At 37.5% G+C, this 27,454-nt stretch overlaps 2 protein-coding genes across 4 annotated transcripts; one reads left to right on the plus strand and one right to left on the minus strand.

Annotated features, from left to right (window-relative positions):
• LOC109030840 (uncharacterized) lies at positions 1–10,718 on the minus strand. 3 transcript variants are annotated; one of them, XM_019042021.2, is made up of 7 exons: positions 10,417–10,718; positions 8,395–8,840; positions 7,732–7,852; positions 6,094–6,193; positions 5,023–5,148; positions 3,370–3,525; positions 1–576 (listed from the first exon to the last, which is right to left on the minus strand). In XM_019042021.2, exons 1-7 carry the CDS (start codon positions 10,716–10,718, stop codon positions 511–513), a joined length of 1,317 nt encoding a protein of 438 aa, XP_018897566.2. In that variant the 3' UTR covers positions 1–510. The 3 variants fall into 3 exon arrangements, with proteins under 3 accessions (XP_018897566.2, XP_072161169.1, XP_072161170.1); XM_072305068.1 differs by having other exon boundaries at positions 7,732–7,855; XM_072305069.1 differs by lacking the exon at positions 5,023–5,148 and having other exon boundaries at positions 7,732–7,855.
• Positions 10,668–26,531, plus strand: LOC140225609 (uncharacterized). Its single transcript, XM_072305070.1, has 6 exons — positions 10,668–10,790; positions 15,973–16,023; positions 20,886–20,990; positions 21,714–21,779; positions 23,620–23,661; positions 25,979–26,531. Exons 1-6 carry the CDS (start codon positions 10,727–10,729, stop codon positions 26,404–26,406), a joined length of 756 nt encoding a protein of 251 aa, XP_072161171.1. The 5' UTR covers positions 10,668–10,726; the 3' UTR covers positions 26,407–26,531.
• The last annotated feature ends 923 nt before the right edge of the window (positions 26,532–27,454 follow it).

The following is a 27,454-nucleotide window of genomic DNA, read 5'->3' on the forward strand; positions in this document are numbered from 1 at the left end:
TTAAACAATTTAATTATTTACATGTATTCACATCTAAATTAGATAATATATTAAAAATAGAACAAAGTATCAAAATAATACAAAGTTATGAAAATATTTTCCGTTGGTGAACTTCCTAACACTCTGATTAAGGCGGAGGAATCCATCAACTACGAGTGCAAGGTAGTTTGAAGCATGCACCCTGTAAATCGCGTGTATCTTATTACATCATATCACATCTCTTCATTTGTGTGTTTTTTAAAATGTATAGTACTAAAACCCATACACATTTCTCGCGTCAACACTTATGAGTATCATACGACTGCTAAAAAATTGTGTATAGATAGTTGTGGCTGGATGTTGGACCGACGGTGATCTTCGGGAGTTGGCACAATTGTTTTTTCTCCATTCAACTTCATTTTAAAGAATGATCAACTGATTGACATGTACTTAATGGGCACGAACCACTGTTGCAAAACTTCAAGAATATTACTACTGCCTTGAACTTGCTTGAAACAGTCTGCCAACATCTTAAGAATATTTTGATGTTGGTAGTTCGTAGAGAAACCTAAAATTAGTGAAACTCCGGGATATGATCTGGAACAAAAGGCAATCATATTATTTACATAAATAGGTCTCTTTATTTCAGTTAGGTGACAGAGATTACATTAAATTATTAAAACTGGTCTCGCAGCATTTCAATGTGTGATCAGATGATAGATAAAGGTCTAAAAATACACCTTAGATATTGAATCAGACGTCAAATTGAAATAATAAATATGAATGATCGATTGTCAACCCAGCCGAAGATGGGAAAGACGAAATTTGGCCTCGTTTTTTTTTTTTAACTTCATAGTTTCCGAATCTAAGTAACACACCATCGGCATGCACCAAAAAGCGGACAATAGCAAGTTTACGTCTCTTGCCATCGCGCCTTCAATGTTGCAGATGCAAAACGGACACCCGTCAAGCTCGAATATTTGTATCTCTGAGCCATCATCAACGCGCATCCTCTTCCTTAACTTCAAAAGCATAGAAATAATGTAGACAGGTGCTACTTCAAAAACTATCAAAATCAAATATTTAAATACGGGTCCATTTGATTCGCCAGGTGATTTGTGCAGAAAAAAAGCCTTGGGTATCTAAAGGTGAAGGATAAAAACCTGTTACAAATTTACATTATTTGGCAGCTAACTCGTTTTCTGCAAGTTGGCTTTATGTAAATTATGGACCATATCAAGTCAAATCACTTCATCTAGCAGATTGTTCAACATAGATTCACGTAGAAGAGAAGTTGCGAATTTCATCTATTAAGAATCGCCTCTGATCCAAATACATTTCAAACAATTAAGATAGCTCAATGTGCTTCCGCAATTATTTAAACATTGTTATTTTTAAAAACTTCTCCTGACGGGTAGGGTAATCAAACTGATGCGAACTCAGACTGTGAGGGGGCTAATTCGGCCTTGGTCACTAAGAATTCGATTAATGTCTAATATAATTTCAGGCCACTTATTAATAGTTCTCTTAGGAAATTGTGGGTTTTATACATTTTTGATTCAGTTAATTTTGTTTCTTTTTGAGTTTTTTGTTTGTTTTATTCAAGCCTTTGTATTTTCTGTTTTATTAACTCTTCATTCTAGTGAAATTTAAAGTTTAGTTTGATCTCATCGCGAATAACAAAAAGTGTGTAACATTTGCACGGAGGCACAGGGTTCGTTGTGTACATGTATCCCATTATCTAAATTTTCTGTTAAATGAGGAAATATGTTACATAAAGTTGAAATAAACGTAACTGTGGTACGAGTTATTTTAAAAGTAAGTCTGAGTAAGCATTATACAATAGAATTTGGCGTATGATTGATAAAAGTATTAGGTTGATTAGTTCTGCCTACTCCTTTGATCAGGGCCGGATTAAGGGGGTGGACACATGGGCCGCGGCCCATGGCGGCAAATTTAGGGGGCGGCAAATTGTGCAATGGACCACTAGACAAGGTACGAATTTCAGCATTCTGATACATGTTTCTAAACCAAAATTTTACGTAGAATACGATGCACACAACGAAAATTACCGAAATCTACTTTTTACAAAGATATTTAATGATTCTTGATGCATGAATTCAAACCACCCGCTCATGAAAACTCAATGCTCTACGTGATTCACATCGAGCGCTAAACGTTATTATGACAGTCTCTACAATATAAAAATCTGGCAACCTCGATCTTGACGCTTTGGCTCAGCTATAGCAAATTGCTTATAGTTTGAACAACACATGGTGAGAAATGAACATTGCTCGATTGAGAAGCTTGCTGACACCGTTGTAGTGCGCGATTTGACTCACGTAGAGCTTTGAGTTTCTTTTAAGCGGGCAGTTCAAATTCCTCGTAACTAATGTGTAGTAAAAACTTTGATATCTTCGTTAAGAGTTAGTTCCAGTAATTTTCGTTGCGCGAATCGTGTTTTACGTGAAATTCTGGTTAAGATTCATGTATCAGAATGCTTAAATTCGTACCTTGTCTAGTGGTCCATTTTCTTAATTTTAGGTATAAAAAAATCGGATTCAGAAAGAAAAATTATCAATGAGAAAACGGGACAAAATCTCTCTTTCCTGAGAGTATAGTAATTTCTAATTTTATCGTTTTTCGGTGATAAAAGAGACAGCGTCTTTAATTAGTCGAGTTAAGAGAGGAACTAAGACACGCAATTTGGCCTGGAGCTAAGCGCAGAGAGGAATAATGCCGAGGACTTAAGATAAAAATGACAAGCCCTCGGCAAGGAGCGGCAGTCGACATGTAACATATATTAGCGCCCACAAGACTGCACGAATACTTCACCCATTGCGTCAAACACAGTGCGGTCAGGAGCGGTTGGCGTGAAACGCGTAGCGCCTTCAAGACTGCATGAATACTTCACGCATTGCGCAAAACACAGTGCGATCAGCCCGGCGCGGCGAATCGGCGGACGTTAAAAGTATTAAACCACATTTATATTTGTTCTTCCAATTTTTTGGTTCATTTCTTATAAATGGAGGACCTTGTCTAAACAGAGATATGTTTACGGAACTTAACTTTCGCGCAAAGCTCCGTGAAATTTTGTTAGTAGTGTTGAGAGGGCTTTCGCAAAAAATGTATCCAACCCGAGTAGGTAAACGCGTCTTATGCACCCCTCCCCCTCTGGCACGTTCACTTGATGGTTTTTATCAATGCTTCTAGACGAATAAAAAGGGGGCGGCAAAAATAGGCGGCCAATGGGCGGCAAGTAGGTAAATCCGGCCCTGCCTTTGATCATTATTATTTTTACCACATTCTAATTATTCTCTTCTTTTCTATATGATAAATTGTTCTGCTGACATATTTATTATTTTATCTAAACTCACAGAAACTACTTACATTTGAGAACTGCCTCAGATCTACCGGGACGAAAGTAAGAGCTTTCATTTGGAATGACCTATTCAGAGCCAAAGTAAAAGAAAGAAATATTTTTTTATATTTCATTGACTTTTCATGCCAGTTGCCTTCCCCGAGAGTGATTCTTGTGTCGTCATACTGAAACCAGAAATATTTAAATTATGATTCTTCTACTCTGACCGTAAATATAGGAATATTTCAATTTCAAAAAGTGATGTTTGATCAAATACAATACTCCTTGAAACAGGAAAAGATTAGTTCCGGTTTTACAAATCTGAATTTTTTCGTTCGCGAGTTGTATCGTCTGAGCCAACGTATGACTTCACTGCCCCGGCAGTTAACTTTATACATCCTGAAAATGCAAATTTAACTGCGTGGACAGCCAAGTCAGCATCTACGGATTTACATATACAATTGTGACATCTTGGATTCTAAAAGTACCATTTTATACTTATATTACTGTGATAATCTTGTTTTTGAACATTTAGTAGAATAACTTTAAACATATCTCAATTTGAAACGAAATTATATTTTTAAAAAAATTGAAAAAATTCTACTGTTAATTGGATCATATTTCGCAAAAAAGAACCAGCGCGGTTACAGTGTTTTCAAAATCGCGCAACTTTTTATTTTCTTTCAAAAATGCTTGATATGTGCGCGGTATTATAATTTGCACAATTATTTTCCCTTAAACGTAACAATTTTTTGTGGGGAGTGCAAACTGTTTACGATATTCTGGGAGATTTTAAGATAATTGAGAAGAAGCCACATTTTTACAGCACTTTACACGCTGGTTCTTTTTTGCTGAATGCGATCCAATTGATCATAATGCCAATCAGCCCCTTAATTAGTCGAATTAAGAGAGAAACCAAACACGAAATTTGGCCTGGAACGGCGCGACTTAGAGAGAAATGATGACGAGAACTTGAGATGAAAAGGAGAAGTCCTCGGCGCGGCGGTCGGCATGTAACACATATTAGCACCTACAAGACTGCACGAATACTTCACGCATTGCATCAAACGCAGTGCGGTAACCGCAGTCAGCGTGAAACGGATAGCGCCTACAAGAATGCATGAATACGTCACGCATTGCGCCAAAGACAGTGCGGTCAGCGTGAAACGCTTAGCGACTACAAGACTGTCGGAATACTTCACGCATTGCGCCAAACACAGTGTTGTCTGCGCGACGCGGCGGCGGAAGTTAAGATCATTAAACTACATGTATGTTTGTTCATTCATAATTATTTCGTTCATTTCTTATGATTAGAAGGCCTTGTCCACACAGAGATAGGTTTACGGAGCTTAACTTTCCCGCAAAGTTCCGTGAACTTTTGCTAGTAGTGTTGACAGGGCTTTCCCAAAAAATGTGTCCAACACAAGTATACGCGTCTTGTGCACCCCTCCCCCGCTGGCACGTTCACTTGATGGTTTTTATTGATGTTTCAAAACGAATGAGAAGGGGCGGCAAAATACAGGCGGCCCATGGGCGGCAAGTAGGTAAATCCTGCCCTGCTCAATTATGTTGAAAGAAAAAATGAGTATTATACTTGAACATAGTGAATCGGTAGTGCGCTAAGTAACGGCATTGAACTATCCTGAACCTACACTGATTTAACCTGAATGAGCATTACTTACAGTATTTTGAAATAAATTCGTGGTTAAACTTAGTAAGCCAAGGTGGCCTGTTGTGCCTACCATCCAGGAAAAATACATCGCAGTTTCACTGATCATTTTCCCCATCGATTCAGTAGTCCTGATAGTCTGAGTAAAAACAATAATAAGAAGAAAGAAAAACTTTATTTGGGGAATAAATGCGAGGGTGATCAACAGTCAAAAGTAAAGACAATATTCAAATTCTACAAACTGATTGCAGTAGGCACACAAGTCATTTAGACAGAAAAAGTTGGTGACGTTGCCAACTTGCGTTAAACTTCAGCTTAAAGCTGAAATTCTCAATACAGAGGGAAAACGCTCATATAAGTTTTTTTGCAGACGGTTTTTGTGTCACCAAGGGGCTTAAATAGGGGTGTTGTCTGTCGCCAACTCTATTTTAGATATATCTAGAGCACGTTCTGAAGGAATGGAAAAGAAAATGTGCCGGAATGGGCGTTCCTCTGAATGACGGTGATAGATTGATAACCTGATAATTGGCCAATTTCGGTATTATTTACTATACTTTCCTTTTTTACGATTTACGGGTCTTTAATCAATCGGTTAGTATAGTTTGAGTACATTCTGTGAGCATCTTAGCAAAAGAAATAGCGTGTGGAGTTTTTTTCATTTTTTTAAAAAATTTCGATAAAAAATATAAAAATATAATTTTCTGGGAGAATTTGACAAATTCAATATACTTGGTTTTAGGGAAAAGGAACCAGCGCAATAACAGTGTTGTAATAATGTTGCTTCTTCAGAATTATCTAAGAAATCTCCGGAAACAGCAAATATGTTTGCCTCTCACCAAAAATTTTTTTCATTTGAAAGGAAAGTAATTGTGTAAATTTTAATGCTGCACATATATTGAGTATTTTTTAAAGGAAAGAAGAAGTTGCAAGATTTTAATAAATTTGGACTCGCGCTGGTTCCTTTTTGCTAAATGCGACCAAATTGTTCTAACGGCATTCTTTCCTTGCGAGGCAGCTATGCTCCGATGAGAATATCAGCATAGCCTTTGAAATTAGAATCATAAGTTTTAGTTTAAATACTTACGTATATGACTGCATAAGCCATAATTGTAATTGTGGCGGCGCCTAACACGTAGGCCGCTGTGTAGTAAACTGCAAAAATCTCTCCAGTTAGCTTCGCATGACTGTGAAAAGAAAAGGTCGATTTCATTTAAAACACTCAATTCAATAAATAAGGGGAAAAGTTTAGTTTACATATTGAACCTCGAAGTTTTTCGATTCAGGTAACGAAGTTTTTGGTCCCAAAAACCAAGTCTTTGTTTCGTTCATCGAGCTTTGATTCTAAGGACCAAAAACTACGCTTACCCGAACCACAAAAAAAAAAAAAATAAATAAATAAATAAATAAAAAAAAAAAAAAAAAACTTTGGTGATACATTATGGATCAATGTATTGTGACTTTGAGTGGATCTACACCGCGTCACAGGTAGATTAAGAGGACACAATATCTCAATTCTCAAATTCTCCCATGAGAGAGAAGAGAGAGAATACCGAGAGAGAGAAAGATAATTAGAGAATGTACTCGTATCGTAGCACGTAGCGCCTCAAACCATGAAAAAATATTATAACAAACAGCGGTATTTCCCACTTATGCACTGGGAAAGCACTTACTGTTCCTCATAGATATTTGAATGAGAATTATTTTACAAATATCGAATTATCATCTATCATTGAATCTTGCATAAACGGACACAATTGTCGTTAAGTTGAAGTTTGGCATAATGTACATATACTATGAAGCAGCAGGGGTGCCATTTCAGGTTCTTTTCCCCGAAGCAGAATCTGCAGATGCTCCAAGGACCGAGACACGACAGTTTCTCGAATTGACGACTATTGGCGCAAACTGAATGATATGTGGCCTACTTCGAAGACTGAAGGCGAAACAATCATGTGCAAACTACCTTTCCGTATCAGTGATGATTTATCTAATTATTAAGTTAGAATACTCCACTAAAGCACCAAACATGTTAACGGAACAGAATAAATAGATATGTGTGTAGGTATGTGTTTTTAGCCGGCAATTTTTCTAAAATTTAGCGTTCCAATCAGCTAAAAATAGAACAAGATGTTTCAACACGAATGTGTTGAAGAGCGCGCCATTCGAAGGTTAAAATTTCGACGGTGTAAGTCTGCGATCATTTATCTCGGTTTCTGACGTAGCTGACGTCCCGTCATATCTTATTTTTAAATGGAAACTATTTAACGGCAATTTTTAATTTAAATAAGATAATGCCGAGAGAGCAAATATTAATACGTCTCATTTCAGCTGAGTTCATTCGGACTTTTTTCATAACCTCCCGTGTGCCCTTATTAAAAACATGCCCTGTTATGACGTAATCAAAATACTTATGTTTTAATTTCAAATGTCCCTACCTTTAACGTTTAATAATTGTATGTAACTGTTAATAAACAGTTGTGTAATTGTGAATTGTTTGAAGAGCGGGATCTTCAGATCACAGAATGAACAAAAAATTTAACAATGTAACAGGTGAAGGTGACAAAAAATAAACTTAAAATCACAACCGTTGGTGCCATTGAGGAAATGGCACCTGGTCTCATGAGTCAGATTTGCAAGTCATAAGGTACATTGCACCGGTGGGAGGGGGGGGGGGGAGGCAACGCAAAAAAGCGTCAAAACAAAAAATATCCAAGAAAATAGTTACCCTCTCAATGTTTGCCAATCTTGAATCACTCGTTTCAAATGACTACAATTTCCATCGAAATCATCGCTGAATCCAGTATTATTGAACATTCCCAGGTCGAAGATAGTTTTAGGTTTCCACCCTACTTGAAAAAAAATAACCACATTTATTGTAAAAATATGTCAAGTGAGAATACGCAACTTATGAATTATATTCAACCGACTAAGTTTAGGAAAAGCGAGAAAATATTAAATTAAAAGTCATACCCATATTTGTGCCGCCATTGAAGGTCAGGCAATGGTTTCGTTTCGGTTGTTTTATCGCTAAGACTTTAATTGCTTTTAGTCATTAGATTTTATAAGAATATTTAGTTTTACAAAACTTACCCAATAATTAAGTTTCACTATTTTAATTCTCTGCAAATTGTTAGGGTAGAGCAGAATTCAAAAATCTTTGTATTGGAACTACTCTCGGTGTTAAAAGGAGCTTTTCGTCTTTATAATAGCCTTGAGGATTGCCGGGATATTCAACTGATTCTGCACCCATCTCCTCTCTCTGCGGAGGTGCTGAGGTACACTCCACATGGATGATGCTGCAGCCACACAATTTTGTAGAGAGAACAAAGCCGAAAGTTCAAAAATTTCAATTTGAGTCAAAAAAATTCAATTATTTGAGTCAACATACCTTCTTCTGACGTTTTGAAAAGCGGCTCTTGAGTTTGAGAAGAGTGACCGCGCCCATCATTTTCCAGGTATTGATTCAGCGTCTCGAACTCGGCGCGAATGCTCAGAATAGTGTGCATGTACAGGACGCCCACGGTGGCGAACACAAAGGAAAGGTACCAAATTATAACAGTCTCGAACAGGAGAACGAACCAAAAGACTCTCCTCGATGAGGTGACGTCGATCGGGTACCACATCGGAATGACGATGAACCAATCATCGAAGTCGAGGCCGAACCTGAGGATCGGTGAGACGATCCCGTTGAATATACCGAGGCTGTACATGAACACCAGCATACAGACCAGAAACGAGTCCGTTATTTTGTTTTTGTACAGCATAAATCCCTTGACCCGGTCTCCGTAGCAGTAGAGATCAGGGTCTGATATATTATGCAAGCACACGATGTACCTAAAAAATGGGGTTTTTTTTACCACACTTTTTGCTAAATTTGAATTTTTAATTCTATTTAATTCTATTCGATTAATTGTTTTTGTTTTGTTAAATTAAATTGTGATAAGATCCAGACCCAAATTTTAGTTAAGTAGTATTGGTGTCATTAAGGTATATTTTGGGGCCCTTGCGGCTCCGTATTTCTTTGTTACGTAATGTAACGTAACGTACGAAATGTAAACTGTACGTAAGGATAGGGGGGACGAATTCGTAGGGGCAAAAGATTTTTAAGATACAGCTATATGAATGACGAAAGTTTCTTCTCCAGTGGCGAGGCGTGAATGATCAATTATCGATATTTCCCCATTTTAAACTATGGTAAAGAATCGATTGTTAAGATGTTCATTGCAAACACACGGTTTATCGATCATTTTCTATAGGTTTAAATGGCAGATCAATCGATATATCGCAAAGCACGCCACGCCACTGTTCCTCTCGGTGCAGCTCTCAAGCCCAAATCTCCGAAATCGACATCCCAAAAGCGCAATTTTGTGCTTATAGTCTGTCTTACTGGAGGACTTTTACTTAAAGTTGATAAGCCGATCGATATATCGCATTAATGGGACGTATCGCAAAGTAGGGTCACACGTAACTGCGAGGACTACGATTTGATTACGCATCCTTTGGTTGGACCTTAGGTCCGGATGCTGGACTTTTCACACAAATCAGTATCTCCCCAGTGCTCCGGTAAAGTCAGAGCCTCTGTGATAGTATGAAACTTGAAAAAAGTGATACCAATAAAATAGATGTGTTTGTGATCGTCGATGATTATAGGCATCGTAGACAGTGAAAACTGCGGAACGGGAGTGTCTCGTGGAGGTGCGTTACAAAAAAGTGCAATGCAACAGTAAAAACTGATGCCTGTTCTTTTCATTTTTACTTTAATTTTGATTTCGTTCAATTGCGCTACGTTTGATGTATCGAAACTCATGCCTAACCATTCGATACTCGTTTGAGCTTTTGGGCGATAGAAAATTTACGCTCATGGGCTTATCACAGTTGCGCTTTTGAGCTATCGATTCCGGAAATTGCGCTTATGGCGTCACTGGGGTCGTTACTCTTCCTGATTATGGTCAAATTTTGTTTGCACTGAAAAAAAATCTCGGTGTATTTACTAAGAAAAGGGTAAAATTACCAAGAATTCAGGGTTCTATTTGATCCCAGTTTTTTCTTGGTAAAATTACCATTTATGGAATTGGTAATTTTACCGAGGAATCTTGGTGATTTTATTGAACTTTCTCGGTGATTTTACTGGACCTTGGTAAAAACGCTAATATTTTGTATCGACTGTGGTAGAATTACCGAGATAAAATGGCAAAGTTACCGGGAATTGATCACCAATAAAAGTGGTAATCTTACCTGAAAAAAAACAGTAAAAATACCGGTTTTTAGGTAAGCTTACCAGTATGTCTTGGTAAAATTACCAATAATTGGTAAAAAAAAAGTGAGATGGTAGAGGTACCATCGGACCTTGGTAAACGCCGAGAATTTTTTTTTTTTCAGTGTGGAAATTTTTAAACAACAAAACGCTTACCTGAACTGGCGTACAAGAAAAATGTACTGCACGACGAAATTGCCGAAGAATAGCCAGCCGAAATTCAAAGTAAGAATTACCTTCTGCAAACTAATCGGTGACGAGCATAGATGACTCACCATTCCGCACATTTCCAAGCTCAGTAAAATTAGGATGGGAACTATCATTGTCGTGTGAAACATGCGAATCATCTTGCTTGCACGTTCACTAGTGTCGAGAGTTCTGCTCAATCCTGTTCCACCTCGTAAATGAAAGTAGACGATTTTTTCTTGCCACGTGGTTCTACTGAGTGATTCGCTCATTGGACCTGATGCAAAGGGAGTCGAAGTTCGAGCACCTGAACGGGGAGAGTAAAAAAAGAAAGACGGAAATTGGTATGAATAATTTAATTTTTAAAATAAGACGGAAGTTGGTGTGAATGATTTAATTTTCAAAATAATAAGAATTAGTATGAGATAATTTTTAGTTTTATGTATAAATTAAGAACATTGTAATCAACAGCCATGGAAGAGGCTACTTGTAAATTTGTTTCGAACAATAATGTAGGTATAAATATTTATGTACTTACATCAAGAAAAGTTTCCCCACAAAACTTCGAACGGCTGGAACAAGACTGGGTATTCATTCCGCTATGCCGTGATGAAAATGCAGACTAAAACATCTACTAGGGGCTTATGGGGCTGCTTTGCAGCCCCTTATTTTTCCTGTACACTTTTCACTTTCACATGTTTTTTTTTTTATTTATATTCATTTAATTTTCTGTTTTGTTTTTGAATCAGGTCTAATTATTTTTTTGAGAGAATAAATATAACAAATGTTTTCAAAAATTGTAATTTTATTTAGTAAACTTTAAACTAAAATAAAAAATAAAATAAAATTTAAAAAATAATTCTAAAAATAAAATTTAGAGATGAGTAATAAAATAATAACAACACTATTAAACAGAACTATAAGTCTTATTATTTTCTCTGAACTGTTTATTTTTAAAATGTTTAAAAACAAAACGGAATAGACAAAGTCCAAATAGTAACTAACAGAAGAGGAAAGATTTAAATGCAGTATCCGGAATGCAGCTGCATTCCGGATGCGTTAAAAGGTGGGAAGGAGGGAGGGACGGACTGAGAAACTGAAAAAAGTACGTTACGTAACGGTAAATATTAAATAAACTTACCTATATATGGATCCTTGAACTTTAAAGCAATAAGGTCCATCACCCGGAATATCAATTCGATTTGCAGAGAAAGAGGCAAAAGCAACAGCACTATTATAATTTCTGATATGCTTTATGAAATTTGGAGAATATAAAAATAATGATTTCAAATCGGTATTTGTCCGAATACTCGGTAAAGAAATTAAGCCATTTTGGCAGCAGTTATTAAAATGACCATTGGACATTTCACCCTGAAAATGGCGAGCATCACAATGATGACAAATTATATTCATTGAACCGACTGAAAATTTGGTAACAAAATTTTCATCAAAGTTCTGATCATCAATTTTATACTTCCGAAATGAAGAAATGAAACTTTGATTTTCTATACTAATAACAGAGTTAAGTTCTTGCTTCACTAAACGAACATGGGAAGAATTGTGGAAAACGCGACCACGTTTTGGAGGACGACCGCCTCGGTCATTCAAAATTTCACTCATAACAACTGTTTTTAAAATTAAAATTAGTAAAAATTATTATTATTTTAACAAAATCATAACTGAAAAGTTCAATTTTTAAATTAAAAAAAATAAATCAGAAGAAAAAAGATGAAATGAAAATGGAAATTAATAATAAACATATTTATACACATTGAAAAGAAACAGCGTGAAAAGTTCTGATCGGAAATGAGAAAAAAAACTTGGAGGTTATTGCCTTAATGAGGAAAAATTGGCAATAGGAAAAAGATAATAAAAGATGGAACCAATCATGAAAAACCGTAAAAAAAAAACGCGGGAAAAGAAAAATGTAAGTTGATGGCAGTTGAGTGTTGGAAGTAACCTCACTTAATGATGATTGTTGAACGAAAACAGCTGATAAAAAGACAGCAAACAGTAAAGTAAGATGCGTAGCAACAAAACTTTTCCGAAAAACAAAAAACAAAAAACCCCCACTTCCCCTCATCCAATTTATGAGTTTTTAGGGATTTAAAAATCGGGGACGAACCCCAGAAAATAATTTATAGTTTTCCCGAAGCATTGAGAACAACACCTTTCAAATGAACCAACGCCCCTCGCAATTAGTACAGTGGTTGATTCACAATTTCATTCTATTTTTCAAATTAAATATTAAGATAGTTAGCTATCTGCTTAATAATTCACTGTGAAAGGACTACTCTTGCTAGTAGCTGTCATTGATACTCCCATGAGAGGAAGGTTGAACAAAGTAGCTTGCTAAAGAGAGACCGTAGTATTGATCAATTGGAAAAGCGAAACCTCCCCGTGTAAAATTACGTAGGCGGGCGCTTACAAAAGAATTTTTCATGAGGCTGTTAGTGAATTTTAAACCAGCTCTTACAATTAAAAAGGGTACTAACTTACGGAACAAACAATTAAAAGCTCAATTAATATAAAAAAGATGAAAAAACACGAAGAGTTTGCTTTCAGAAATGACAGGTGAACGTTTAAATTATAGTTTAGGTTGGTGTTGGTGTGCTCCTTAATTAGTTCATATACATAGGAGCGAAAACAATCTGAATTTCACATTTATTTCTCTCGACGAGACTTGTTCATTCACTTAAAATCGCGTGCAATGTTGGCCAGGCAATGTTTCGATTAATTCCGCTTCCGTGAGAAACGTTGAATATCGACTTTGAAACTGCCAGACCACGTATCTCGGTTTGCAACGTTGCAGTTTTCCTGTCATGCTTGATTTTCTAAAAGAGATACTCTAAGTTCATTCTTGGAAACTTTCTTGATTGTTCCTCTCTATGCGAAGAAAACTCTGTGAAAACTTCAAGGAATGGTATGAATTTGTTTTCATTCAAAAAAAGTAAAAGTGATGCGGAGATTTTTAAACATCGCAAACGAGATGCTTGGGCTGATACTCTCAACGTCGATACGTTTTGCATGAGACTCTAGCTCCGTCAAGGTAATGGAGATGTTGCACGTGTGAGGAATTTGCAATTTGACTAATGATTCTTATGTAAAAGTTCGTGAGAAGCACGATGGTGCCACTGTTTTTTTCTGAAATCAACTCTCAAGCTCAAAAAAAGCTCTCAAGTTGAGGCCAAAATAGAGGGGATATCCCATGCTATCCTGAGAGGCCAACTCTACATCAAGACAAACTCGAATAGGTGCTGCACGTCAGCACAGGTTCTTAGCACGACAGCGTTGGAAAACGGACCTAAAAAAAAAAAACAAAATCGCGACGCAGAACCGAAAATAAAATGCTTTCAAGGCAAAGCTCGGAAAATCGCAGACAAACCGGCGGACAGAATCAAAAAAGTAACACTCTAATTGAATAGCCGCATTAGTTCAGATGAATCATGTAGGATTCGCACTTGTAATAAATTGTACTTTTGGCTAAGTGCGTTGCGCACCGTGAAAGGTGTCAGCGGAAGAGGTCACGCACGGCATGTTACATGAAAAAATCCTTGAGAAAGGGATTCACTCTGATCAAAAAGGGTGAATTATTTTGAAGACTCTCCATTTCAGCTCTGTCTAGAGCTCGAAGCGGTTTGACGATGATAGATAAAATTGTTCAATTTTTCTTGTTGCTTCTTTTCGTAAACGTATGTTTTTTCGGGCCAACATTGCTGTCGGCGCGTGAAAGAGGTATGTAAACCGTAAATTATGTTCACTACACAACAATTTTGCGTCCAGGAATGTACTTGGCAAGTCCGCAAAATAAAAAATACTAATTTAGATTGTATTTTGCGGTAAGGAACTACTATTTAAGGCACATGTCGATATGTATTGTTTCTAAAATGAGTTAAATACGACAGATCCTCATAGCAAAATGTAAACACTCCGGCTGTTTAATTAACGCAACATATTTGCGACATCAATAAATCTACAGTCGGAGCATTCATATCAACATTCCAAAACCGTCACGCAAATTTTCATGTCCTTAACGCTAAGAAGGATTTATTTTCCTTGTGAAGAGCTGCACGCAAAAATGGGTAACCTCCGCTCGGTGGCATGAAACGTAGGAAAGAAATGAAATATTGGATCTTTCAGTGGAATATGTCATGAAATTTCACAAGGCTGTGAAATATTTCATATTTTACAGGGGCTAGAGTATGCAACCCGCACTCAAACACACAAAAATAGAAGAAAGTCACAATTTTTACATTTTGCAAAACACGGAAAGGAACCGGTATTTTTCAATATCTTTCATAAATTTCTAATATTTCATGGAATATTTCACGTGAAATTTCAAGATTTTATTTTTCATGAAATTTTTCCACCCTGAATCTCTGTTTTAGAAAGATGCGAATCTACGCGCTTGCTAAAAAAATTATCACACTGAAAAAATTAAATTTCCGTAGTAATGCAATTTTTTTTTTTTTTTTTTTTTTTTTTTTTAGGTTCTTATGCGTTTTTCATTATTCATTTTCTTCGTTCATTTTTCTTCTTTTTTCCATTTTCCTTTTATGGTATTTTGATTTTTTTAAATATTACATTGAAAAAGTCGACACGAGCTTTTGTTAATTTCAAAACGCCCTGCTTCAAGATTTACGAGCTTTCATATTCTGCAGTTTATTGCAAAAAAGCCATCACTTGTTTGTATATTTTGCGTTTTTCCCACGCCTAATGTTCTAATACAAGACAAGACAGAAGGATGACCGTTACGCTATATTTTGACAATATATGTTCCTAGTGATAGGTGACAATTATTCTAATATTATGCAGGACAAAATCTGTTCCTTGAAGCATAATGCAAAGCAGTGTGCAAGTGCAAGTGCAGAAAGCTTGAAATTGAAGCAGACTTTTCTCCCTCTTAAATGTAATTCTTGCGTGTACGCAGTTTAGTTAGTGACCTTAATTGGGCGTGTTTCGGATACGCAACCATACTAACTGCTTGGCAAAGTAGGGGGTATTATGGAAAATTGAAGGAACCGTAACGTTGCTGCGGGAGCAACGTCAATTTTGGTCAATTTTTGACCAAAAGAGCTCAACAAGGTCTAATTTTATGGGTTTTTTTTTTGCACGATATGAACACCGATTTTTTTTTTTTTTTTTTTTTTTTTTTTTTTTTTTTTTATAGCTTTATATATTACCTCTAAAAGTCATTATTGCATAACTTTTTGGACAATCTTGTACAAGCGTGACAGAATTTAACCCATTATGGTTGTCATTCTAACAGAGCGCGAGCCAAGCAGCCCAGTAGTGATTTTACAAGTTAGCAACTTTGCTTGTTCTCCATTTAAATCTATTAAAAATATCGATTTCAGGTGAGGCATGTCACTCCACCAGGAATCGACAATCGTCATTGAAAAATGCGATAAACAGTGTTACCAACTTTCGAGAATCGCCACTGGGGCAGCCAAATAGTTGGTACGTACCTATTCAAAAAATACTCAAAATATATGTCTCATAATCTCCATTCTTTTTTCTTTTCAGATGATGGAGGACAGGCTAATTTACAGAAATCAGGATCTTGGCTGTGGGAGCGTAAGTTATTTTTACTAACGTTTTTTTCTTCCTTAAATGTCAATGATTTTCACTGCATGGCTTTTTCCATTTACCGTTAACCTGAAAACATTTGATCAGAGTGAAAGAATATGTAGTTGATAAGACAAGGATCAGAGCAAAATCAGACAGGGTTGAACGGAAACGCACAAAGTCACATCATTGGGAAAAACGTGGGGTTGGAGTAGTTTTGATTCCAACTTATCGTACATTTGGGCGTATTTCTATCAAACGGAACTATGTGCATTCAGACATGAGCCCTGAGACCCATAAGAATATGTGCATAGCAGGGCTCACATCACAATGCACATAGTTCCGTTTGATAGAAATACGTTCATTTTTCCCCGTCAAAATTTGAAGACGAGAAGAAAAATCGCATGTAAAAGAAGTTGTGGAACTTCCTCCGCAATATGTTGTCTTGTGGATGAATAAAACTTCAAATCTCCTTTCCATCCTTTAAAATTCAACTTGAGGCGTTTCTGTTAAAAGCAGAATTTTAACATGAATGCATGAATGGCTTCCGGTAGGTAGGAGGCCGGAAAATCGGAGGTTTAGCGAAAAAAGGCGAATTTTCATACTACCATCCAAGAAAAAATGATGTATGAGCCTTTAAGCGTTGATAAAATACGAATCTACAGGGGGAATAAATATTTTTTGTCAAATTTTTGAGAGGAATATATTTTTTATTTAATCTAGAGTAGCTGAAAGTTTGTCTGAAAAACACTCATAAAATATCTCTTAAAGTAAATACTTTTCAGGGAGTTGGAAAATACTCGAATGTTCCTACAGCGTTTCCTCCTTACAGCGGCAGTCCATTACCGTAGTTCCAATTGTACTATGCACTCTGATTCTCACTTTTTTATGTGCTCCTAGTATTTTTCCATCCTGTTCATTCATTTTTTACCTCGAAGAACATGAAAAAATAGATGGACTCATGAGAGAAGAGGATGATGTTTTCGCATTTCATGTTTTAAAGCCTAAGATTCACTCAGCAGAGGCGAATTTTTTTTACATCATGATTCAAGACTAATGCATATTCTCCAAATGAACTAAATTGAACTTTTTTCCGCCTGACTTGCTTTCTGGCTGTCCTCAAATATGAAAGGTCAATATTATAGTGTTGGATGGGGGGAGGGGTTGCAACGTTGTGAATAAATCCGCACAGTTTTATTAGAATTTAATTCAATTAAAATATTTTTTGTTATAATTCTTCCAAAGGACGTACATATATTTTACTATTTTTTCTGGCGTTTCATATGCTTAACACACGACTATTCTGTTCGAAATCAGCATTAAACAAGTAGTTGATTGCAACACATTAGTGTTGCATTAGCGTGCTCAGGAGAAAAGTTTGTTTTGGTAAAATTGGTCTATTGTTTTATTTTCAATAATTCAAGATTATAAGTAGTTAGTTAGTTGGAAGTTTAAGACGATCAGTAACCAGGCAATTTACGTCGGGGACCAGGAATTTAAATGCTCTGCCTTGGAGCATCGAACAACAACTCCGCAATGGTGAAGTGAAGAAATTCTTCAATTTAATTCGAAATCTCCTCTTAACCAAGGCATTATATGATTTAAACGAATTTCTGACCTCAGCTAATGAATAGCATTCTACCAACCACCACTTACTTTAACATTTTACAATTATGATTTTTATTTTTAATTATTTTATATTGTGATTCCTATTGTTCTATGACTTGTGCCATAGCTCCAATAATGGGGCTTTAATGTACGAAAAAATAAAAAATAAATAAATTTACTTTAAATTTTTAAAAATCGCTTAAAGAGTTTTAAAATTTTGATGACTACTATTGGATCATCTTAGCTTAAAGGATGGATGATTTGAGGGAGGAAATTTTGAATTTTGATGCATGTGGCATAGATTTTTGGGCAAGAAAGCACAATATGGTCGTCTGTAAGGAAGGAATGTTGACATAGAGAGCAGAATGGAACTGGAGATTTTGGAACTAAATGAGAATGAAAAAAAAAGTATGGCCGATTCGTAATCTTGCAATTTTGACTTTGCAGGTCCGGTGTTAGTTACAATAATAAACTTTCGAATGTTTATCGCCTTACCGATGGCCATGAACCGATTAACATCGATTCAACCGAAAAATTATTTTAAAAAACCGGCGTCGATTTCTATCGATTCACGAGTTTTTCGATCAATTCACTTTTTTACCTGTCGACCGATTCATTTCGATCGCATCCCTCTCAGCGTCGAATCCATACCCTACGTTTTAATTTGATACGTTCATTGATCAACTGAACTTCGTTTTGCAATTAGGAACCACAAAATCTGACTTTGTTAAGGAACAACGTATGCACCGTTAGTTTTTTTAAGCATAAAAGGGCAATTCCAGATAAGCCAGAAGTTGTAGTTCCGGAAAGTAAAACGTAGTCCAAATAATGACGTCATTACATCGCTGAGCAGCGAAGGAGCCGACGAGTAAAAATCGCCTCACTGACATGCTTTTATACAAAGTTATTTATAAAAATATGTAAATGAAGAGGAGGAAATTAGTTGGGTTATATGTAATGTTTTATTATTTGGAATGCCAATATTCCAACAAACTTTAAAAGGCTTCACAATCGATGACGCCGCAAGTTTGAATAATCACATCAAACAGTGCGGCCGGCGCGGAGCTGGTGCGCACGGCGCAAAACGCATAGTAGCGCCTTACAAGACCGACGGATACTTCTTGCATTGCGCGTACAGCACGGTGCCGCCGCCGCCGCGCCGGTGCGCTCAAGGCACAGTATAGCTCCTTACAAGTCTGCAGGATACTTCATGCATTGCGCGTGTACTACGGTGCGCGGTGCGCGCTCAAGTCGTTGTAGAGTCGTGTTTTCTTTGTGTCGAACCTACCCTGGTGTACACTTTTTTTCGAACAATGCACAACAGAATCCCAGGATTGAGCGATTTTGCAATTCTGTATGTTTTCCGGTGAATATACAATTATATAATAATATATGCGAGGAGCCAGTCCGCGTTTGATATTAATTGCAGAGATTCAGAAATTCGCACAGTAATTTTTTTTTTTGTTGATGAAAACAGTGAAGAAAATAGAATGAACGAATGAATCGGGTCGAAATATTTTTTTATTACGTTTGAGATCAGTCAGCCGCTTCTGATTCTTTTGGTTTTTACGATTGATTGGAGAGAAAATATGTATCGTTATTGCAACGATTCAGAAACTCGAACCTCGTAAAATTAATTTGGGTTTCATTTTAAAAAAAGGAGGAACGAAACTTCCGCGTTGAAATTTTCGATTATTTAATTAGAGATCATTCTAAATTTTAACATATATCTTCCTACAATAACCAAAATGTTTTTAAACTAAACAAATCGAAAAAAATAGCACTCGTACCATAAGATTTGACACAAAACCTATTGAAAGGTATTGAAAACAGGGCTTGCTGTACTCCACATCAAAATAAAATAAAAATCGTGGCAACTTCCGAATATGTAAGGCTCGCTAAAAAAAGGCTCCATATAGTCTCCAAATTTTTTCCGCTTAAATTTTCACGCTGCGGCATGTATAAGCTTAAGATTCTTGCAGATAATTTCAAGGTATCTTTCAGAAAAATAATGCCTTTACCGCTCACTCGTGTTTCTTTTACTAACTATGCTCATAATCATTTTTAAAAAAAATTCATAACTTGTTATTTCTTGTTTTCTTTTCTTTTATTTTATTTTATTTGCGAGTATTAAAGAAATACAAACTGATAAACTATACCGGGAGGTTTTAATTCTATGCGCAAGAGAGTAAATTAGTTGATCAAGGGGTACTGATTTCTTTATCCTTTTTTTCCCATTTCTTCGTTCCCCTCATTTTCGAAAACCTTTTAAGTGTTTGAGATTTTTTTTTTTAACCTCGGGAGGGGAGACACTTATGGCACAAGTACTATCGACGGGCCGTTTACCATAGACGGCAATGCACTGATAGTTGCTTGAAAATTGTAAAATTAGAAAACGGCAAATACAATAAGACAAAAATTGAAAAACTAAAACAAACCCACGTGCTCATGACAGACTTGCGTCTACATTCATTCGAGCAAGTAAATCTGTATTTCAAGGTCTTAAAGATGTTTTATTAAACTTTTCAGCTGTAGATCAAAACTCGAAACGTCGCTGATTGAGGTAAACATATTTTTCACCTCGGTGGTGAGAGATTGTGTAACTGCGCCCGCGGTAGAATGTAATATCAGCAGCAATCGTGTTCTGCCACCCGGTCGAAGTAATACTATTAAAGGCGCTCCAAGCAACTATTCCACCACGGAAGTATTGCACAGTATCAGATGAAAATGAAGGCGTTTTAGCGTACTTATATTGGCTGCGATCGTTTATCACTGTGTATAGTCCTTTTGATCGCACAATGTGCTGCTCCTGTTCGATTGATTTCAATGAAATTTGGTACATAGTGGTATTTTTCGACAGAAATCTTGAATTACAACTCAAATTTTCAAAATTCAAAAGTTCAAGATTAGCTCGGCTCCCGTTTGAACATATTTTGTGAAATTTGGTGCTAGGGGTATCTTTTACGTAAATGTGGAATTTTCAGTCAACTTTTCAAAATTCAAAAATTCAAGATAGCGAAAGTGGCCTAAAATTCTGTCTTCGCGCCTTCAAAACTATCCAAATTTGCAATCGAGATACCTATTATTTTGCTTCTTAGTTTCAAAATCAGTCCCTGATTAGTACATAGTCGAAAGCTGACACCGCTATCAAACGATTGATCGATTGATCGAAGTACGTGATCTACTGTTCACTGTTAATTTCTCTGTATTTTGTTATTTGAGTTATAATTGTCTTCTGTTCATTTCCCTTCAATTTTTTTCAGGTGTGCCAACAAACTTCTTTAGAGGTGGCAGCTATGGAAGTATAGCAAACAGCATAGGAGGCGGCATCGGACAAACTGCAAGGCATGCCTCTAGGATCAGCAGTGGTCAGTCCTTACTGTATTAATAGTTCCGAATATGCATTACAAGTTTTTGACAGAATCTAAGTTATGATTTTTGTTGGATGCGTTCCTTCGTTCACCAGGATGTTCGTTACCTGCTTAGCACGTACGACGCATGCTGCCAACATGATTTTGATTATTGCATCCATCGCGTTGGAACGAAAGAAACACGCATACACAGCAAACATTGAAAAAATTAGAAGTTTGTAGGATTCCGTCTTTTTTTCCAGAATTTCAGAAATTCAGAAATTTCCACTAAAAAAATGATATGCTGTTTTAGCACCTGGGATGTCAAAAATTTGTCCGGTGATCCCAAGATGCTGCCTTAACTGCCCACGCAGTTAAATTTGTATTCACATGATATAAAGTTAACTGCAGGGGCAGTAAAAATAGCATCATGGGATCACCAGTCACATTCACGACCTAGGTGTCGCGAAACAGCATATTATTTTTTTCAGTGTTGGGCCTAGTGTAAGATTTTTGGGGGGCCAAGAGATCGGTTGGGGGTAGGAGGAGGAAGGGTAGGAGGCGAGGAATGAGAAAAAAGCTATTTGCTTTGAAATTGGTTGGAAAGGGATGAGGCCCTGGATTTTTTTCTGGAGGAGGATGGGAGGTAAAAATCTGTTATGCCACTAATTTGATTTCACAATGTAATATTTGATCTGGAAATTCTGTCAAATTAATTTATACAATCTTGATATTGTACAGGTTTTAAGAGTGGTTTAAAAATGCTGCAAAATATGGGAACCCAATCCGCAAGGACACTATTGAGAGGTATGACTGTTATTTGCGATTGATATTTATCATTGGAAAACATTGTCAATAAATCTAGATTTAACGTGCTAGTGTGCCGTGTTCTGCCGTATGAGCATTAGGACGTTACCAAGTTTCTTCCGATAAAACCGAAATTACTGGGAAAATTATGAATATTATTTTCCAAAATATTCAGACAATTTTGTACCTGATTAAATCTAAAATATCCCAAAATTGTAAGGAGAATTATGCATGAATGTTGTCAAAAATACATGTTTTATGGAGGGTAATTTGGCAACTCTCGAATGTTCATACGGCGTTCTTCCTTAGCACGGCAGTATTAGATCCGTTCAATAATCTTACGACTTTTAAAGATAAAAAAGAGAGAAGCAGTGGAGGGTTTTCTTTTATTGTTACTTTTTCGATGTCTAAGACCTTACGGTAATCACGAAGGAAAAAAGGCCTCGTCAAAAACATTCCCTGAATGTTTCAAGTATGAACAGAGGCGGATCCAGCAATTCGGTAACACCAGATTTTCTCTATTTGAACCTATGCCAAATAATCGATTCTTGTCGGAGCACCTGGCCCCTAAAAGAATCGATACATAACGGTAACGGATAACGGATAGGTTTAAAGGGAGGAAAGATAATGTTGCCAGTTTGCTGGATCCGTGAATAATAAGTTGAAAGACAGGAGGGTCAGTAAGCAGCGTTGCGACAAAGAATGGAAGGACAAAGGTAGAACTCGTAATTTTTTACTCTTGCTGAACACTGTCATTGTCTGTGAACAGTTACCGCGGTTGGTAATTCTAAATGATCCTTTCAAGGTGATTTCAAACAAGAATTCGTTGTAACATCAGGAGATTGTGTCCGTATTCAAAAATGTATTGAATTAAGTAATGAATGTATTAATTCATTGGAGGATCCAGCAAATTGGCAACATTGCTTTTCTCCATTTAAACCTATGGAAATGTATCGATGTTTCGAGGGGCCAGCTGCTCCAGAAAGAATCGATTATTTAATATAGGTTTAAATATAGGATATTCGGTGTTTCAAAAGTGCTGGATCCGCCTCTGTGTTAATTCCACGTACCATCCGCGTAGTATTCATTCGAAAAGTACAGCAGCTACACACGAATACTCACCCCGCTTGATGCTCAAGTCCTCACAGAAATGACGGCGAGACACGGGTTTACGTGATCTATTCACACGATCTACGTTTTTGAGAGCTACGATCGACGAACTGTTGTCACCAATCGAAAATGCCTTCAGTTTTGCGGGATACTTCACCGCCTACACCGGAGTTACGATATTTATACTAAATGTCATTGCGAATGATGATACTAACACGTAGAATTTCTCAATCTCTTATCGGGCATTCATGAAGTATTGTTTCGAATTTAGTTGGAAAAAACTTAATGGAAACTATTGGCATAATTTGTGAAAGTATAGTTTCGTTTCAGCTGTCAAAATGAATTTGCGATTGCCGGCCAGAGTTTCTTGTGCATTTTGCAATGATTCAATGTCTGCACCCAATGTTAGGAGAAAAATTAATTTTTAACCGTTGCGTGGTTTTGAATACTCAGGTACCTACCGAAATAATACTACCTAGATCACAGGATGATAGAATTAAATATTAGTTAAAAAGTGAATGCCCAAGCAAACGGGAGGAATGCCTCGGCATAGTTTCATAAACAGACGGACATCATTCAATTCACCGATCAGTTTACTTATAGACATTGTAATTTCGTGTAAGTGCAGCGATGTTACCTCTTTCCCTGTTTTATCTTTAGAATATATTTTATGTACGTATGAACACAATACTTGACCTATATGGGTCAACCGCCTTCTTTTTATTTTTAGCTGTCAGTCGCCGAGATGGAGAAGTGGCCTATTCTAAAGCAGGTAGGGTGTTCTTTAAAGAGACAAATATACATTTGGTCGTATCAATTTTTCGTGATTTTCAGTGATACCTGTGCCAAAGGCAAAAAGTTACCATACACACCGTACATGAGGGGACGGGGACCCAGCAATGATGGCATGATATGCGTCTAAATACATGTAGTTTTTGCGCTCAACAGCGAAATAGAATGCTGCCCTCGAGAAGTATCACACCTGCGGGCCGATTATTGAAACTGATGGAAAAAGCTATAGACAAAGACGACAAAAGGGATTTGGAGGGATCCTATTGGTGGAAGTGGGTGGTGGCAATGGACATGGGAGGTAGGTAGTGGACTAACTAACGGCAACCCACGAGAAACCTGACAGTTAATTCATCATTTTCTTCCTTAGTCTATAAGATCCAATCGTGTCAACCAATAGGATCGCTCTATACTCCCTCCGCCTTCTTTGTCAATCGCTTTGTCTATCAGTTTCAATAATCGATCCGCTGTAAATACTACGATCATACGATGATTCTACGGTGATTTCTGACTTCTAAATTTGCTGTAAAGGAAGTTGTGAGCAGGAAATTCTCGGTTTGAATTTATAGATTTTCTTTCTCATTACTCTAGATAATCCGCTTTATATATATTTCTTTACAGATCTCATACTTTCATTAAGTGCTAAATAAGCCAAAAAGACTTGTTTTGTTTGTTAAAATTTGTTTATTTTCGAAAGTTGTCTCTCTTTAAAATTGTTGTGTTTACATTAGCATTCGATTCAATTATTTTGAAAGTTCCTCATTCTTTCATTTTATGTTCAAATGTTGTTAAAGTTTACTTTTTCTGCGAGTTCGATTGTAAGCTGTAAAAAAAGCACATATTATACTTGATAAAAATTTAAATATACTAAAAAAAAAATTAAATATTAGAGCCAAACAGAGTAGAGCAGCATGCGACGTTCTGCCAGCGCGACACGCGCATCGGCGCCTACAAACCTAACAGGGATACTTCACGCATTGCGCAATGCGTGAAGTATCCCTGTTAAGGTTTGAAGGCGCTGATGCGCGTGTCATGCTGGTCGTCCTCGCCCGCTGCGCCGCGCGCATCAAGCAACTGCTTCACAACAGAGGTATTGCACAGTATCATTCAAAATTGAAGGCGCTCCAACACATTAAGAATAACAGACATCCTTTGAGAGTACGGAACTGTCCTAATAAAATAAATAAAGATAATACGGCACAAAAAGAGAGTGGTAGTCCAAAAACTCACCAAGTCCTAGCATCCGTATTTAATAACGTTTGGCATAGTTTTCGAATTTCATTATAGAAAAAGTGACTCAACTTAGGAAGAAGCACTGTCGAGTAAGCTGTCAAGAAGATTTTATTTTGAATCAAGAATAAAATAACTGAATGAAAGCGAGATTTTGCTTGATACAAGTGACTTTTTTTTGAAATAAGCATATTTTCTTTTTTAAACAAGCATTATTTTTTTTATTGATCCATAAGGAAATCTTCTCGGCGGTAAGTTTGAGTATATTTCTGCAAATCTGTTTTTTCTCTAATCACCAGACACATTTTTGACATCCTAGGTGCTAAAACAGCATACCATTTTTTCAGTGCATGTTATGAAAATGAAGATTCATTGCCTGATCTGAAACATCACCAAGTTATTTTCATAATTTCCCTTTTCCCAGACAATGGACCACTAGACAAGGTACGAATTTAAGCATTCTGATTTATGTTTCTTAACCAGAACTTCACGTGGAACATAATTCGCGAAACGACAATTACTGAAACCAACTCCTAACGAAAATATTGACATTTTTATTTCACAGTGGTTACGAGGAATTTGAACTGCCCGCTCACTAGAAACTCAAAGATCTACGCGAGTCAAATCGCGCACTACAATGGTTTCAGCAAGCTTCTCAATCGAGAAATGTTCATTTCCCACCATATGTTTTTCAAACTATGAGTCATTTGCTATAGCTGAGCCAAAGCGTCAAGATTGAGGTTGCCAGATTTTTTTTATCGCAGAGATGTTCATGATAACGTTTAGCGCGCGATGTGAATCACGTAGATCATTGAGTTTTCATGAGCGGGTGGTTTCAATTCACGCATCAAGAATCATTAAATATCTTCATAAGGAGTTGATTTCGGTAATTTTTGTTGTGCGTATCGTGTTCTACGTGAAATTTTGGTTAGGAAACATGTATCAGAATGCTGAAATTCGTACCTTGTCTAGTGATCCAGTGTTTGAGCCACCGAGCTATAATCAACAAATTGAGCTATCGAGGAACAGAGACTGACTCGGAATTATTTCATATCCTTTTCTTTTTTCAGATGACAAATTGAGCAATCGAGCTGCAGAAGAAAAACCAAACTACCAAGAAACAGAACCAAACATTCCAGTGCCAATTTACTCAGATGTCACGATCCATTTGCCTGAAGCAACCTGCAACATCATTACCTTGCCTTCTTCTGCTCCCACCCAAAATCCTGCAGACTTCGGTTTGCCCAAATGTCATTGCTCTGCCTCGCCGAAGAGGTCATCACCGTCTACATCCCCAAAGTCAGCCTCCCCCGCAGGATCGCCCGTTCGTTCTCCTCAAAGCTCCCTCCAGACTTTCGACGTGGCCGGGTCAGATTCTGAATCTCATGATAGAGTGTCACCGCCGAAAAAAACTTCACCCCTAGTCTCATCCCCGCGAGGTAATCGAGGTTCACCGGTAACTTCCTCCAACGCGGAGATCGCCCAAACCTTCGCCTGATCGTTCTCCAAAAGGTTCGCGCGATCGTTCCCCTAAAGATTCACCCAAATGGTCTCATAGAGGTTTATCTGATCCCCCTGAAGGTGAACCTGATCGTTCTCCAAAAGGTTCGCGCGATCGTTCCCCTAAAGATTCACCCAAATGGTCTTATGAAGGTTTATCTGATCCCCCTGAAGGTGAACCTGATCGTTCTCCAAAAGGTTCGCGCGATCGTTCCCCTAAAGATTCACCCAAATGGTCTTATGAAGGTTTATCTGATCCCCCTGAAGGTGAACCTGATCGCTCTCCTAGAGGTAAACCTGATCATTCCCGAAAAGGCTCGCGTGATCGCTCTCCTAAAGATTCATCCCCAGGCGCGCGTAAAGATTATCGCAAAGAACGTTCCCTTTCACCCGAACTTTCCTCACCGAGAAAATCGACCCCCAAAAGTTCGCCAGAAGCTTCGCGTTTATCCCATCCTCCATCCAGTGAGCCACCTTACATTGTGCCGGCAGAGTTACCCCTAGATAGTCTGCAGAATGCCCTACCTGCATCTCAACTTGACGGTGTGCCACAAGCTCCACCTGGTAGCCCCGTTAACAGCCCGCCCAAAAGGAGTGCGCCGAAGAGCCCAACCAGAGAGCGTGTCGGGGCTCTACCTCGAGGCTCACCGAGGAGTCCACAAAAAGGTTTTGCTGAGACCCGACCAGAGAGTTTCCCTAGAACGTCACAAAGGAGCCCACCTAACACCGCACCAAAAAGCTCGCCTAAAACCTCAAAAAAGAGTTCTCCTAAAACAAGCCCTCCGAAAGGTCCTACTCCCCCGAAGAAGCAGCCCTCTAGAATTTTATCCCAAATTTTGGACGCACAAGTAGCTAAAAACCCACCCCCTCCTCCTCCTAGGTTAAACCCGCCTAAAACCTCAAAAAAGAGTTCTCCTAACAAAGGTCCTGCTCCTCCGAAGAGAAAGCCTTCTAAAGTTGTATCCCAAATTTTGGAACGACAAGTAGCTAAAAGACCACCCCCTCCTCCTCCTCCTAGGCTTGTTCAAGACCCGGTTGCTGAGTAC

Source organism: Bemisia tabaci, chromosome 10 (genome assembly GCF_918797505.1).
Source record: "Bemisia tabaci chromosome 10, PGI_BMITA_v3".
Taxonomy (NCBI): domain Eukaryota; kingdom Metazoa; phylum Arthropoda; class Insecta; order Hemiptera; family Aleyrodidae; genus Bemisia; species Bemisia tabaci.

Excerpts from the sequence above, each read along its gene's own strand:
- LOC109030840 (XM_072305068.1), bottom strand. The coding sequence starts at position 10,718 with ATGAGCGAATCACTCAGTAGAACCACGTGGCAAGAAAAAATCGTCTAC. Across the intron at positions 8,841-10,416 it reads TTTCTTGTACGCCAGTTCAG|GTACATCGTGTGCTTGCATA; the intron begins GTAAGCGTTTTG and ends CCCATTTTTTAG. Across the intron at positions 6,194-7,731 it reads GATTGGCAAACATTGAGAGG|TCATGCGAAGCTAACTGGAG; the intron begins GTAACTATTTTC and ends TTCTTTTCACAG.
- LOC140225609 (XM_072305070.1), top strand. The coding sequence starts at position 10,727 with ATGCAAAGGGAGTCGAAGTTCGAGCACCTGAACGGGGAGAGTAAAAAA. Across the intron at positions 16,024-20,885 it reads AGGATCTTGGCTGTGGGAGC|GTGTGCCAACAAACTTCTTT; the intron begins GTAAGTTATTTT and ends AATTTTTTTCAG. Across the intron at positions 20,991-21,713 it reads TGCCTCTAGGATCAGCAGTG|GTTTTAAGAGTGGTTTAAAA; the intron begins GTCAGTCCTTAC and ends GATATTGTACAG.